General features: G+C 47.9%; 1 protein-coding gene across 1 annotated transcript; it reads right to left on the bottom strand.

Annotated features, from left to right (window-relative positions):
• Window positions 1–6,262: 6,262 nt before the first annotated feature.
• LOC144614231 (keratin, type I cuticular Ha8-like) lies at window positions 6,263–10,298 on the bottom strand. The gene is made up of 7 exons (XM_078436961.2): window positions 9,688–10,298; window positions 9,413–9,495; window positions 8,465–8,621; window positions 7,913–8,074; window positions 7,698–7,823; window positions 7,029–7,249; window positions 6,263–6,613 (listed from the first exon to the last, which is right to left on the bottom strand). Exons 1-7 carry the CDS (start codon window positions 10,177–10,179, stop codon window positions 6,535–6,537), a joined length of 1,320 nt encoding a protein of 439 aa, XP_078293087.2. The 5' UTR covers window positions 10,180–10,298; the 3' UTR covers window positions 6,263–6,534.
• Window positions 10,299–16,598: the final 6,300 nt, after the last annotated feature.

Here is a 16,598-nt window from a genome sequence, read left to right on the forward strand (position 1 = left end):
TTCACCAGGAGGGCCCTTGAAGCAGCAGTACGTGTTTTAGGTGGCTCTAAAACATGGAATCTGAGCCGAAAGGAATCTCAAAGTCCTCTAGTCTAGGGGCCTTTGGCATTGAATCCCTTCTGATAACCTTCCAACTCAGCATCCAGTCCACCACTCTCCAGAAGGTCTATCCCATCATTGGCCAACTGGGCCCCTGTGGCCCACAGTTTCCCAGGCTTTGTGCAAGATACTGGGGTCAAGAGATAAATAGCAGCCAGCTTTGTCTTCAGGGGCTTACAATATAGGGGACTATTAGAAAGTCCTTTATGCAGAAACCTATCTACCTCCATGCTATTTATGTCCATTGCTTTCGTTTCTTCCTTCATTCATTCAACAAATATTGAGTGAGTACCCATTCTATGCCAGACAGGCTCTGATGCTGGATGCTGGTGGTATGTTAGCAAGTAAGTCAAAGAGTCTGTCCTTTAATTTACTTTCTAGTTCTATCCATGGTGTCCCATACAGGATAAATCCAATCATTCTGCCACAATGGCTGACCTGCAGCTCTTTATGACAAATGGTTCTAATCCCCCTCACCATCCTGAGTACATCCCTCTGAATACATTCCATGGAGTCTCTACCACTCTTAAGTCAAGGCTCTAGAATGGAATTTTGGATGAGCTGGAATTCAGAGGCTGCCAGCAGATGGCCCAGCAAATCTTCTTGCCCAGGAATCTTGTGTGGAATGTGCTGGTGCCACCAACTCTTCAACCATGATACCCACCCAGCCACCAGCCGGTCCCATATACGATCAGTGAGACCCATGAGGACACTCCCTCTTAACTACTCCTTGTAGAGATATGGGCAGTATTCACGAAGGCAGGGTTCACCACCATCCGTGAACTTGTCCCAGTGAGCTACTCCAAGGGATCCAGTATTCGTATACGCTCCAATATTCAAAGCCCTCTCAAGGCACCATGAGGACCTCAGGGCTGAATCAGACAAATTCCCGTTGCAAAAATTGCAGAGCAGAAGGAGAAATAGGTCATGTCACTCAGAAGAAAGAGAAGTCACAGAGAGAGCTGGGGTGAGGGGCGGACATCAAAGAGACTTTATCTGGAGCTTCAAAGATAGGTAAGATTTGGACAGGCAGAGGAAGGAGAGAGAGGATTTTCTAGAAAAAAGAGGCAAGCACAGGTACACACTCAGAAGCAGAGACACGTGTGGTGGGCTCTGGAGAAGCAGGGGGTGCAAGCTTGGGAATGTAGGTGTGCAGCCAACAGAGGCCCACCTGGAAAGAAACCACCTTGAATGACACAAAAACGTACACCTTGCAGAGTCAAACCGCATTTTTAAACCCTATGAAACTGAAATGTGTGCTCATTTACGCTAAAAATGTGGTTGCCTTATATCTTCATAACTTCTACACAGATGATTCTCAAACTTTAGGCCACATCAGAATCATCCAGCGGGCTTGCAAAAATGCAGATTGCCAGGCTCCGCACCAGAGTTTCTGATTCAGTAGGTTTGGAGTCAGGCGCAAGAGTCTGCATTGCTAACAAGCTCCCGGGTGATACTGACTCTGGGGATCTGGGGAGCACACTTTGAGAACAGGACTTCTGCTCTCAGGGAAAGAGGAGCCTCATGGTGGTTGTCATCCTATGTAAATGAAGCACAATGTAGCAAAATGGTATTTTTGCGGAACATTTGTGCACTGATGTTGGGGCACATTTCAGACACGTGAGCATATGTTTTCCTCAATATAATAAGCAAGTTCTGTTTGCTTTCTTCCTGGTTTACTCTTCTTCATAGAGGTTTGTTTTGCAAGGACATCTAAGACCGGAGAAGGGAGGGACAAAAGGGGAAACCCATACAGTGTTTGTTAAACCAGTGGGTAAGCCCACATGAAACAATGTCTGTAGAGGACAGATGAAGGTCAAGTGAAGTGATACACTTTAACATTACTAGGTGCTGGGATTCTGGCTTGGCACTTACACAGGATTCATCTCTCTCTCTCTCTCTCTCTCTCTCTCTCTCTCTCTCTCACACACACACACACACACACACACACACACACATACCTATATATCCAGAGTTGATACGAACTATCACATTTGACCACCTACTATGTGCTATACCATATTGTACCTGGTGCTTTAATCCTTTCAACCACACTGAAAAGTAGTTACCAATGTACCACTGTAAAATAAGAAAAAGCTCAGAGTGGTTAAGTAACCTGTCTGAGCTCACAAAAGTAGAAGAGGAAGTCCGTGAAACATTAGCTCAGGTCGGCCAGACGCTCAAGCCCAAGCTGCAGCTCCCAGCCAGGAGCCCAGACACCCACTCCATCCACTCCGTTCATGCAACAAACAGGCGTCGTCCTCCTCTGGGCTGCACCCTCGTCCAAAGAGCTAGAAATATATGGGGAGACAGAACAGAGTCCTCTGGAAAGTTTTGGGCAGACAAGACAGATGACCAAAGTAGCAGTTTAGGAAAAGTAGTACCCAATAAGCACCCCTGGGATGGGAACGCTGAATCTCGATTTTGTGGGCTCTCTAGTAAGTACTGCAGCGCCTGATACAAAATGCACACTCCGGAACCATTAAGGAAGAGAGTGAAAGGCTGGTGGTGTGTGCGGCATAAAGGTGGCACAGAAGAGACGGGGCAGACAGAAGAGGAGAAGGCTCTTACGAGACCCCGGGCAGCACATGATGGAATCCAAATCCTACCCCCAGCAGTGCCGACAGGTAGGAAGAGATGGGAGGCAGAGGTGTTAAAAGAAGATTCTGCCAAAAGAGTCCTCGAGGCTGAGTGATTTGCTGTATATGGGGGTCAAAGGAAGGAGGGACACCAAAAGTGCTCTTGCGGTCCCTGGGCTCCTGGAACAATAATGTGCTGGGAAAGGGAGCCAGGAAGTCAAGGCAAAGAGTAGGCTCAAGGGGGAGACGCTGAAGTGAAGTTTGGAGAATGTGAAATATAGCCAAGTGGGACTGTCCACCAGGAGATCCAAGACCTGAATTGCTTGGGCTCACTGAGAAACTCTCCTGAGCTGCTAAGTTTTCTTCTTACACCTGGCAAGCAGGTAGGGCTGTTGAGTTAGCCCAGAGGCTCATACCTGAACAGGGCAGCAATTCTCAAAAGGAGGGTTCCCTCCTCCCCCCGCCCCCCATTAGAGGGGAAGTGGCAAGGAAGATAATTTGGCGAGAGGGAGTGCCACTTAAAAACAAATACAACCTGTATTCGAAATGAGCTTTTGGCCATGATTGAGTTCCGTATTTATATTTTTGAAAGCTAAAACAACATTAAGTGACAAGTGAGGGATTTCTTTTTTTAACGCTTATCTTTGAAAAAAATGTTTATTTTTGAGAGAGAGAGAGAGAGAGAGAGAGCACAAGTGGAGGAGGGGCAGGGAGAGAGGGAGAAGAGGACCCAAAGAGGGCTCTGCACTGACAGCAGACAGCCCTATATCAGGCTCAAACTTACGAACCACAAGGTCATGACCTGAGCAGAAGTCGGACACTTAGCACCTGAACCACCCAGGCACCCCAAAGTGAGGGATTTTTTTTAACGTTTATTCATTTTTGAGAGACAGAGAGAGACAGAGCATGAGTGGGGCAGGGGCAGAGAGGGGGGAGACACAGACTCCAAAGCAGGCTCCAGGCTCTGAGCTGTCAGCACAGAGCTGGATGTGGGGCTCGACCTCATGAACTGCGAGATCATGACCTGAGCCAAAGTCGGACGCTCAACCGACTGAGCCACCCAGGAGCCCCAGAGGGAATTTTTTTAATATGTGTCAAATGAGAAAGCATGGAGAGAAAAAAGTTGAGAAACACACTAACTTAGGTGGAGAAAGACAAAGACAACAAGATGAGCTCGTGAAGATTCTTATAAGTGGTCCTCAGAAGGGGCGAATTTGAGTTTGTTCTTTGTAAGGAGGATGATGCGGGTGTGACGAGGTAGAGCCTTAGGTATCATACATCGTGGACCACAACACACGAAAATTGGTGCCTAAATAAAAAATGTTCCTGTTCCGGAAAGTCCAGAATTCCACCTCGATATTCTTGGCTTCCAGGTTAAACAGCGGGAGCAGAAGTGTGGGCCCTTCCCCCGAACTCGCTCAGTGACGGCAGCATCTGCCCCTGAGGACGGCAGCGGGCCACCCTTACTCCTTCCACTTTCCTGGCATTTGGGAGAAATGGCATTTGAGTGAAAAAAACAAACAAAACAAAACAGGCAATGAGTACAGGGGCCTGCAGAGGCCTGCCTGGTGTCATAGGTGAAGCCTGGAAGGAAATATTACAAACCAGCACGCTGGTAGTGCAGGGGTGGTAATCCGAAAACCAATGGGCTCAGTACTTTACTAGGTGGCTCAGAACCAGATCCGGTCCCAAGTCAGAGTCTCAGGGGAAGAAAAGTAATCAGTCAACCTGGTTGAAATTATTGTGACCACAGCAAAGCCTAATAGTGCATCTAGGCTGTCGGTCCAATCTGGGAGGATAGCGAGATGTAGGGGCCAGAGCGCCGCCAAGGGGAAGGTGCAGAGATGGGAGTCACTCTGTGAGTGCCCGGGTTTGGGCACCAGAGGGCGCCCTGAGCCCTCAGGCCATAATTACGGATGAGGGTAAAACCGCAGTGTCCAGGTGCCCTGGGCCAGGCTGGATAGACACCTGCCAGCCTCCCTTGACTGCAGCACCCATCCTGCATCTGAATTGCCTTTCTTGCCACACCCAGGAGCTTCGGGAGTCCCACACTTAGCCTGGTCAGGCTAGCAGGGGGACAAGGCCCGATTTTCATGGCGCTGTTGCATGAAAACGTATGGCTACTCCTTAAAACATACGATTCTTGTGAGGTATTTGTTAGAAGAAAGCCCACAGAGCCTAATGGACATTTGGACATTTTTGTCCTCTGACAGCCCAAAGAATGCTTTTTTTTTAATGTTGGTTAGGACCCTTGGAGTGAAAAACTAAGCTGCAATAACAACAGTGATTGATTTTATTATTTATTTATTATTGCTTATAAGTGGACAAGGAGGGTGGTCAAACTTCTAGGCCACCAACTCGGAAATACATGGCCCCTGATACTGCTAATGGGTTTTGCTACCACCTCCTTAGTCCCTCTTTCCTTCTAAGAGGGAAAGATTATCCCTGCCGGTTCCCAGGGAGCCCCATAAACCAATATCCACCTTCTCTGTGCCAGGAGCATTGTATGCATTATCCCTCAGCAACAGTGAAGGAAAATAGAATCTTTCTAACCTTACAACTGAAGAGTAAGTCTCAAGAGAGTGTCATGGCCCGGCGATTTCACTTAACTGGTGTCACAAAGGGTGGCATTTGAGCCCAGATCTGCCCAACTCCAGAGCAAGTGCCCTTCCCACCATACTGTGCTCCTGGGCAGAAGATCCGAATTTGCATTGATCTTGGGACCAGGTTCCGCAGGTGAGCCGAAACCTGAGAGCTTCATTCTTCTGGGCATGCTCAGCACATTCCAGAAGCTAAATTGAGTAGCACAGCAAAGAAGGCACATCATCTCTTGGGTGGTCTTCCACCATGTCTGACTGTGACCCACCTGGGCCTGGGTCAGAGCCATGTCCAAGAGGCAGACTCATGCCTACTGTGCTCCTCACCTTCAGCACCCCAAAGGCAACAGCAAATAGACAAGGACACCTCTCTTGGGAGGGAAATATGCCCAGGACCCAGACAACTGTCCTGAGTACCCAAGCTAAGAGAGCAGGTAGTAATTCCATGCCTCCACACAGGAGCCAGTTTGAATGAGAGAAAAATAAAAAATAAAAACTTGGCAACCTGGCCAGGGCAGTTCTCAGCATGACCTCCCTTTGGCTGGATCGGAACTCTAAGTTGTGTGATTTTGCTCTTGGACAAAATACCAAGACACTAAAGATGCCAAAAGCACGGCAGGGACATGTTAGTTCTGAGCTGTTCTGAAGGAATTCAACCTTGGCAACTAACATGTCTTCCTTTCACCAGCCCATAGAGATGGATGGGCAAGGTAAATCGAATGTCAGCAAAGGGCCTTCATCCAGAGGCTAAGACCCCAGTGCCCCAGTGGAAGATCCTGGCAGTGACAAGACATGTCGGGGCCAAGGATCACCCAAGGTCTTGAGGGCCAGAGTTGTTTATCACACCATATACATTGCCAAGCACGAGAAACGTAGCACTTAATACAGGAAGGAGATTTATTGACCGTTTCATACAGGAACCCAATTACATCTTAGGAGACTCTGAAGCATAGGATTAGAAGGCAAATCCCAGAAGAGGTACTGGGATCAAATGATAGCTTAAGTGAAAGACAAAGATAGCATTGGATGGGGGGGGGGGGGGGGGGGCGCGGATGCGGTGTGGGGACACACAGGGAGCCATGGTTTAGAAGTTTCTGTTATGCTCTGATTTAGTGAACATGCCTCCAGTGAGTTCAGTCTTCCTGGAAGGAAGGCTAATGAGCAGGTGAAGGCAATCCTAGCCTGGGTACAACCAGCCTTGACCTTCTGCACCAGCACTCAGACCTTCAGAATCACTTCTCAGCGCTGAGGCCACTTGCTTAGAGAGGGCAGGTGGCTGGGACACAGCTTGGATGAAGGACACAGGCAGCAGCCGTAGAGCAGGGATTGATGGGGAGTCTGCAGGGAGAGAGAGAGAGAGAGAGAAAGAGTTAGACACAGGGAGTACAAAGATGTCTCAGTGATGCACGGAAGAGGCAAGACCAAAATGGACAAAAGACAAGTCTGCCACCAAGTCACAGAGCGCAATGAAATCTGTGTGAGTAGTTCCTCTTCCAGTGCCATCTGTGTCTCTCCGTGTCCAAGAGTCCTCTAGGGGGACTTGGCTTAGGAACCAGCTATCGTTTATGTAACAGTCAATCCACAGTGCAATCCACATACACCAGGAGAGTTGAGCACATCACTAAGCCAGTGTGGACAGGGAGGCTTGCTCTCCGTGCTGATATCTCCTTCCACAACCATGTCAGTTATCTGTGAGGAATTGCTTTATAGTCAGGTATGTGCCTTGGTGAGAAATTGACTCTATCACACGTACTTGCAATCCTCACTCTCCAGAAGTTTCCGGTACGTGTTGATCTCGCACTCCAGCCGGGCCTTGACGTCCAGCAGCACCTGGTACTCCTGGTTCTGCCGCTCCAGGTCAGCCCGGATCTCAGACAGCTGCTCCTCCACATCACGGATCAGGATCTGCATCTGGGCCAGCTCGGTGCCAAAGCGTGCATCCGACTCACACAGGGAGTTCTGCAGACAGTCCTTCTGTAATGGCAAATAACCGGGTAAGAGACCGAGGTGTCCCAAAATTCAGCAGTAGGAATCATGGCCAACCTCACCATGTCATAGGACATGCCCAGAACTCTGGAGAAATCACTGCCCATATCACCACGACTTTTCACAAAATTCTACCTGGAGGAAGTGTTCATCCCAGTATTCCCAGTACCTGACCAAGTAGACACCCAGTGACGTCTTGTGGAACGAGGGCCTGAACCGCCACCCTTTATTGTAAAGGAAGTGGAGTTGGCTTTTTAAAGGAACCGGTTTTGGGGGTCAAACCAACCCTGATGGCAAGGCATCTCCCCCGGGGAGAGAGGGACCCAGCCCCTGAGTTCTGATTGTTAGTGGGACTGATGAGTGGGACTTCTAAGACACGTTGCTGCCAGGCCGTGGCCCGTGGCCCCAGCAGCACGGTGAGGGCAGAGGACCGTACCAGGCTGTGCTGGGCCTGAAGCTCCACCTCCAGGGCGTTCACCGTGCGCCTCAGCTCCAGGATCTCCGACTGGCAGCACTGCAGCTCCGTGGAGCAGGACATGTCTTGCTTGCTGATGCTCTCGGACTGAAGCACAAGTGCACACAGACATCACATCACCTCCCTGCCCATGTGGAAGCCGGGGGGCCCTCCCTGCTCCGAGGCAGCACCCTCACCTGATCTTGGAACCACTGCTCCACGTCGTTGCGGCCGGTCTGCATCATGGCCTCGTAGTGGCACCGCATCTCGTCCAGCACCCTGCTCAGGTCCACGGTGGGCTCCGCGTCCAGCTTAATCTGGAGCTTGTCCCCTAGCTGGCCCCTCAGGATGTGGACTTCCTGTGGGCACAGAAGGACCAACACTCTGAGTGAGGAAAGGGCTTTGGACAGAGCAGATGGCACCTGAACCCCTTCTCTGATGAGCAGCACGAGGGGTGAGCCCACTTGTGCACGATGTGAAAGATCTTGTCCAGGATCCACTGGGAAGAGCCCAGTGGGTCACCTTCCTAAATTCACAAGGCAAACCTTTAGAGACAAGGAACCACCACCCCCCACCCCCACCGCTACCTCTGCTATGTCCTACAGAGTCAGCCTGACTCCCACACCCAGATCAACCCCTCATCCTGATGCCAGCTGAGCCTGGCTTCTAATCCTACAGCCACAGGGTGGGCGGTGCTCCCTTCTCTGCTCAGTGCCCTCTCCCATGGGTCTGCAGCCCCAAGCCCAGACCTGCTCGTGGTTGCTCTTGAGGCAGAGCATCTCCTCCTTCAGGGACTCCTGCTGGGCCTCCAGGTCGGCCTTGGCCAGGCTCAGGTCATCCAGGAGCTTGTGCATCCCACACATGTCCGCCTCCACCACCTGGCGTAGGGACAGCTCACTCTCGTGCCTTCCAGGACAGGAGATGAAAGGTCAGCAGGATGACAAGGACAGCCCCTTTCAGCTGCCCCCAGTTTCCATTTCCTTCACCAACTTGGATCCTCATTTCCTTGGTTAATCAACATTCACTGTGTTGGATCCTGTACCTACAGAACTCATTGTTGGAAGAAATATCATTATGCCCACTGGATGGAACTACATGGGAAACTGTGGCTCAGAGAGAATAAATGGAGTATCCAGGATTGTATATCTTGGTTAATAATAGATACATGGATTCACCCTAAGTCATCAAATTAACGCAGTATTCATTCTGCTATAAAGGAGTCATTTAGCTAGGAAAAAGAATAGCTTGAAAGTAAGCCTTCTGGACCTACAGTTTTCTAGTTTACCCCTTGGATTAATTATTTCAAGTGATTTTTATGCCTTTCTCATTCATTCAATTGCAACTCTTGATACCAAAAAGCTATAGTGACAATTCTTCCCACTCATAAATTTAGTGAAGAGTCAGTGAATCTGTCAATGACCAATGAACTGAAAGATTATTCTTGCAATGATTTGATTTTGTTTCTGGCTATAACACAAAACCTTCTTATCTTCTAGATGGGGAGAAAATGACATAGGACCTGACCCATCTAGATGATTCTTCCTCATTTTGTTTCAATGCTTTTGTTCACTTTCAACCATTTCTAGGTTCTAGTCAGTAACCACTTTTTAACATCTACTTTGGGCCAGTACCATGATGGGCACCTAGAAATAAAACAGAAGAGGAGTCACTCTGAGCCTTCTTCCAGCCCTACTTACTTGATTCTAAAGTCATCGGCAGCCAGCTTAGCATTGTCAATTTGAGTTACCAGCCTGGTATTCTCAGCCTTGCTGCACAGGATCTGTGGAAAACCAGGAAGACAGTTCATGCACAAAACATCATACTCTGGGCTCCAGCTCTATGGGTGACATCTATGCTCATGCTCAAGAGAACCCAAAAACACAAAGACCCTTGAGTCTTCAATGGCCCTTTGACTGCCATGCCCTTCCACCTTCCTCAGACCCAGCGTACCCCAGGCTACTTCAGACCTCACCTTCTGCTGGAGCTCCTCAATGGTCCGGAAGTACGACTGGTAGTCTGGACACACGCTGGACTCGTGGCATTTGCTCGACTCTCGGATCTTGGTCTCCAGCTCCGCGTTCTCCCGCTCCAGCTGGCGCACCTTCTCCAGGTAGTTGGCCAGGCGGTCGTTCAGGAACTGCATGGTCACCTTCTCGTGCCCGTTCGGGGCGCCTTCCCCATAGTTCTCACACACTCCGATGTTGCCTGGAATGTCGCGGGTCCCTGGCAAGGGGCAAGCGGTTTGGCAGCTGTAGGGTACACAGAGGCTGGGTCGGCCCAGAGGAGTTGTCCCCACAGGCATCTTGTTGGCATGTGCCAGGGTGGCAGACAGGCACAGGGAGGCAGCCTTGGCCTCTGCCCCAGGCTGGCCCCCAACGTCAATGCAGGAACCGCAGACATTTGCAGCTTCGGGCATCTGAGTGCTGCCCAGACAGCGGGATGAGCTGATGTAGCAGGAGGTCATGGTGTGGGCTGAGGTAGCACAGGAGCTTCGGAGCAGCTGTGAAGGCCGAGCCACTGAGTGTGACAACCCCTTTCCCTGCTAGGCCTTTTATACCCCATCCCAGGTGGGTGTTGGCTCAATGCTTTGACCTCAGCGCCTTGATTTTCTACCTACTGTTGTACTGTCATCCTGTTACTCAGCTGTTGGTTTACCATTAAGAGTTCCTCGCCTCATTAAAGGAATGTTGATGAATTTGACATGCCCCTTGCTGTTTGATATCAGGTTGTCGGTTGATGAAAGATCAAAGATGTATATTTCTACTCAACAATCACCAGCAGTTAATTCAACTTCCAGATGCCCTCTTGCTGGACTGAGCCAGTCTGTCTGTGGATATAGCCACACTCAAGGATTGAATCTTTCAGTCAGTGATCTGTATGGCAGGAGGGACAGTGAATCCATCACCAGCATTTAGACTCACCCAGCGTTTCCTCTGAAGAGAAAACACCACTTTATAAAACTGGGAAGTCTACAGATATTGATTATTGTAAGGTCCCCTTTCTTCTCTCTTCTATCCTTTACACTACATACTCCTCTTGAGAAGCTTTAAAGCATCAATGCATCCCGAAACATTAGTGCTGGCTAAGTTTTGGTTGACTAGTCAGAATCAGCTTTCAGTCATTCACTTGTTGAGCATGTTTCCTGAACATTCCCTTGAACTCAGGCAGTGTGCCAATTCTTGAACATGCAGGGGTCCCTATTCCTCAGGAAAAAACAGTTCCCCAGAAATCTCAGGATATCTTTAACTTGAATGAGAACCATAGATCAATGGGGGTTAGTGAAAGACAGAGGATCCGTGGTCCTGATCAAGGATGTATCTAGAGAGAAGCTACTGATAAAAATAAAAAATAAAAAATAAAATAAAATAAAAACTTTATTTGATCCAGAAAAGGGAACTGGGCCCAGAGCTCAAGGGGTATCTCAAAAGTTTAAGAACCAGGGCGTCTGGGTGGCTCAGTCAGTTAAGCAGCTGACTTCGGCTCAGGTCATGATCTCGTGGTCCATGAGTTCTAGCCCCACGTCAGGCTCTGTGCTGACAGCTCAGAGCCTGGAGCCTGCTTCAGATTCTGTGTCTCCCTCTCTCTGACCCTCCCCTGTTCATGCTCTGTCTCTCCCTGTCTCAAAAATAAATAAATGTTAAAAAAAAAAAAGTTTAAGAACCAAAATTTATGGGGACGTAGGTATATATTGCTATTATTATTAGGTGTTCTTTCCTATTGAATCCTTACTACCTGTGATGTAGCTCTTGGTGGCTTCAGTGTGCAGATGAGGTAACTAAAGTCCATCTTCCAATTCACAGAGAAATAAATTGGCAAGGGCTCGATTTGGTCTCATGTCTGCAAAGCCCATTCATTCTCTTTCCAACCCACCATGACTCCCAGTTAGAACAACCTGTGTACTGCCTGTGTTGTTGCTCAGGGGGACGCAGAAGGCTTAGTAGTTGGGCAAGAAGCTGACGTGAAAAGAAATAAAATATCCGAGGGTCCTTGTATTCCAGCAAAGGAAGATATTTAGACATAGAACAGGGAGAACAACAAAATGCACATAGAAAAATTATACTCAAAAATCAAGAGTCTAAAGTAGACCTCAAATCCCAGAGATTTTCGTTAGAGCCAAGGGACCAAGGCAACCGGCTCAGGAGGTGCCCCTGCAGAGTGTTGGGACCGAAGGACTGAGGGAGATCTAATGGAGGAAGACCCCAGAAAAGTATAAGTAGGTCTCTTCTCTAAGCAAAATTCAAGAACAAGCAGCCCCGAGAAAACCAAATGGGAGGATGTTGAGTATTGATGAAACCTGGACTCTTAGAATTCTCTCAAAAAGAAATAAAGGGATCTGGAATTCTCCCCAAAAAGAAAACCCACTCTAGGGTCAGTGCCATTTGCCCTGAGGTCACCAATGAATAATCCCCTTACAAACACCATAAATTAGGAGACCTCACGAGGCCAAACCATCCCATCCTTCAGAGGCCTCTGGGTGCAATCTGCATATATTCCATCTTCAAACACCCCTTTAGTTCCTTCTTGCCTCATCACAGTGCATCACTATAATCCAGAGAATTGGGCCATTAAAACTGTTTCCTTTGATTTGCTAAACAGGCTCCATGTTTTGACCCTACCCACTGGCAGGATTTGTTCCATCAACTAAAATTATGGTTCCTCCCATCTCAGAACACCCGCGGTTTGTTACTTCTTAGGCTCCACAGCTGAAGTTTTGATGCCCTGACACCTCTCTGTAAAGCCCTGGCTTGGGCTCAGCAAGGTGTTTTGCATAATGACACTGATGCCCGCCTGTGACTCTGTAGAGAAGTGGGTTCTGCCAATTTCTTCCCTATCAAAGAACTGGCAGTAAGTGGAAAGCATGAGGCAGGTGTTTGAGATGCACTCCGCTGTGTCACTGAGGAGGAGCCCATTCTTGACACCCCAGACCGCCTCCTTCGCTCCCCATAAAGAGTCGCTGGCCCCAAAGAACAACGTGAGAGCCAGACTGCATGAAGGGAGGTCCCGGCGCTGAGGGGTGAAGAGGGAGGAGGTCCTGCAGCCCCTCCTTCATTCACAGAGGCCACCTCATCTCTCTTTAGGAGTAAAAGTTTTGGAGTTCAGTCCGTCTTCAAGGTGGGGGGTAGGACACTGGGTCTGGAACAGCACCATTCAATGCCATGGTGATGGGACCTACTGAGGCAACTCAGAGTGAAAGAGAAAGCAGTCAACTGGGAGCAGCCCACGGGGTTAGGGTCTGATCTACGCTACCTTATCTGTTGCAAAAGGGTGACTCAGAAGTTGTCTAAGGAAGCAGGTGCTGTCCCCACACAGTGTGCACTGTGTTCACCCGGAAGAAGTTGGCAAACCACAACAGGTGGTCCATCCTGGCACAGCTGTGCCTGCGACACCCTCAGACACTCTGGGCCAGGAGACGGGGCTTCCAGGAAGGACACCCTCAGGGAGCTTTGTGATCTCAAACGTCCAGCTCTAGAGACTTTGAAATAGAGGCAACACTGCTGAGGTCTTCTCTATTAAGTGGCATTTAATAATATGATTATTTGGGAATCTTTAGTCTGATTTTAAATGTGTTTATTATCATCAGTCAGCTTTATTTCTGTCCCAGGTCTCCGGGTCATTAGAGACTAGCTGACAAAATAATTGTCTGTCCTTCTCCTCTCCCTCCTGCGCTGATGGCAGACTTCCCTTATCCACATTCTAGGGCAGCACATTTGCCCTTATTTATGTCCTACCTGGGCCCATGACAAAGCCCTTTAATGCAGCATAGTAGTATGGTCAAGGCCAAGAACCCTGGGGTCAGCCTGCCTGGATTCAGATTCTGGTTCCACCATTTACTAGCTGTGAAAACTTGGCCTGATGGCTTGACCTCACTGTGCTGTGGTTTCTGCACATGCAAAACGGAGGCAGTAATAGCACCTAGCCCACAGATTTGTTTTAACCATTAAAGAATTTGATCTCTGTAAATCATTGAAAATAATGGCCAGCACGTGGCACCGTAAACACTAAATAAGTGTTGGCTGTTTTTTTTCAAGTGGCTTTTAATCACGGGTCTAGATGCTCACATCATTTACAATTCAAAAATGCTTATTAAATTACCATTTTGTACCTATTTAGGTTAAATTAACAAAGATCAAAAAGGCTAGTGGCACAATGTTGGCAAGGTGTAAGAAAACAGGCATCGTCAAACACTGTTGGCGTGGGGGGTGAAACATGCAGCCTCTTCAAGGCAGTTTAGCAATATCTATGCAAATGACAATTGCACCTACCCCGTGACCCGATAATTCCACTTCCAGGAATTTATCCCACAGATGCACTTACACGCGTACAAGGATAATAAGAGTATTTATGGCAATATCTGGGGGGTCATAGCAGACCGAAGAGAAAATGAAACGCCTACCAAAAGAAGCCTGGTTAAGTGAATTGCAGTGCATGAATGTAGTGAAAAGCTTGTAGCCATCACAGATACTAAGGTAGATATAGACACAGATCTAGATCTAGACGTAGTCATAGATATAGACATAGACATAGACAGACATAGATATAGACATAGACATAGATATATACTACCATAGAAATGACAACTACAATGGAATTTTCAGTGAAGAAAAGGCAAAATGCACAACAAGATACCCAGTATGCTACTTTTTATATTTACCCAAAGAAGGACATATGTGAGATTACATTTATAGCAAAAATGAATCTCAGACCATAAAGTCAGGTGTGAAAAATATATACCTTTATTTTCTTATACTTAAACCAAATTGTACTTTTAATCTTCATCCCACACTACACCAGGTAGCAGAACCTTAATCTCAGTCATCTTGAGGACCCCTTTCCAAGAGGTCACCCCAAGTGCCAAAGGCCTTTCCTCCAGGATGTTGGGAGACAGGAGGTGGGCAGGGCTCAGCCCTTGGCATTTGCATCCATCCACACGGCCACAGAGACCCACGTGGGTCCTCCTGCCCAGTTCTTGGCTGCCAGAGCTCCCAGTGTGGCCAAGGTGTCCTCATTCTCACCCATGTGGCTCTTGAGCTGTCAGATTTCCTTTTGCTCTGTTCATGCTACTCTCTGATGCACAGGGTCATCTTTCAGATTCGGTACCACCCCAGGTCTCAGGATAGTCTATGATTTTTTTCTCAGGACCTTCTGTCCAGACTCCCCTGGGGTCTTGGTGCCTCTCCACATTCTACCTGGGAAAGGGAGGACATATGCCCTCTGCTCCTACATCCTGAACCTATTATCCTCCTGCCCTTGACTCTGTATCCCAGCCCAGGAGAAGGGGTAGGGCAAGCAGGACCCACCAGCATCTAAATTCTCTTCCCTTCCCCTCCTTTTCATTCCCTGATCCCAGCGTGCCTTCCTCTAACCAGAGGGCAGAACATTTCCCCTTACTCATCTCATCCAAGTCCATTCTCTTGTCATTTCAGGGCTTGGACTTGTGAGACTCAAAACCCTCTTCCCTGCCTTCTACTCTGCCATCCCTCTCCCAAATCACTGAGTGCTGCTTGGGCTATAGCTCCTAGAAGGGCCCTGGTGTACAGTGAGAAATACAGTGAGAATCGTCTGTTAGAACCTCACAATACCCCCCCCCCTTCCCTTGTATACATATGGAAACTAATTTGTGGAGGAGGACTATTGGCTTAGTGTAGCCTTCACTTCTGTTTCAAGTTTTTGCAAGATGTGTGTTCTATGTGTATAATTTCTGTAAGCTAGGCTTTTTTAAAGAAGACCTTCTACAAACAAAAATAAAAATGCTTGGTATTTTGTGAGAGTTTGGACACACTTGGGCTCCATTTCCCCTTTCAGGGGTCTATGTCTTTTGTGCTGAACCAGTTGGGTTCAGATGTGCCCTGTCCCAGAGTTCAGCTCTCCACAGCCCCACAGCCTCATCTTTGATTCTGGCTGATGAGGTCCCTGAGGCGCTGGATTAGGAGCCATCTCCTTTGTTCTGTGCCCCCCAAAATTTGTGGATTTCCCCTCAATGTAGGAGTCCATTCCTCTGAGCTTCTCAGGGGATCACATCTTGTGGATGTGATGCTAATAAATCTCTCCCTGATCTGGCTGGAGACAGTCCTGGGACAAAGGTGTGCTGAATGAAAAGGAGGAAAATGCAATTGTAGAAACTTGTAGAGTAGATGATTTAGGAAGTCGGGAAAATATGAAATTCCGAGTAAGTCATTATAGAATTACTTACTTGGCCCACTTCACAGATTTTATGCAATAAAAATAGGGAAATATTGACAACTCTGCTTTATTTTGCACATTGACAATCCATTATTAAATACCCTAATTCTGAAACATTCTGAAGGTCAAGTCCATCCCTGGGAGTTCATATTTTTCAGCTCAAGAGCTGCCTTCAAGTGAAAGCTTCCACTCATACTGAATCCTCAGTTTACGTCCTGGTAGTGTGCTTTGTTGTTGGCTTATGAAGAAGACCCTTGTAAGCAAGGATTTTGACTTACTTTTGTCTTGTTCATCTCTGGGGGCACCTGGGTGGCTCAGTTGCTTGACTATCTTGTTCATCTCTGTAATTTCCAACATGGCATCTGACTCACACAAAATACCCAGTCAATGTAAACATGAAAGAAAGAACCAAATGAGCTCAGCTATGGAGCAAATCATACCCAGTTTTACCCTCCACAGTGCCTAGTGCATGGTGATGCTCAGCAAGTGTGTGTTGAATGAATGAATGAATGAATGAACGAACAAACGTGATATGAAACCAAACAATAGCTTGTTGTTCCAATGATAGAAAATCCTTGACTTCTAAACCCTGTAGTCCTAAATCAAATCAAAATCAGGTTGACATGTTTTCATCTAGGAATGTATTTCTATGAAAAGTCCTACAGAGCATTCAAAAGTAGATCACACTGAATTATGTGTTTA

Source organism: Panthera onca, chromosome E1 (genome assembly GCF_046562875.1).
Source record: "Panthera onca isolate mPanOnc1 chromosome E1, mPanOnc1 haplotype 2, whole genome shotgun sequence".
Taxonomy (NCBI): Eukaryota; Metazoa; Chordata; class Mammalia; order Carnivora; family Felidae; genus Panthera; species Panthera onca.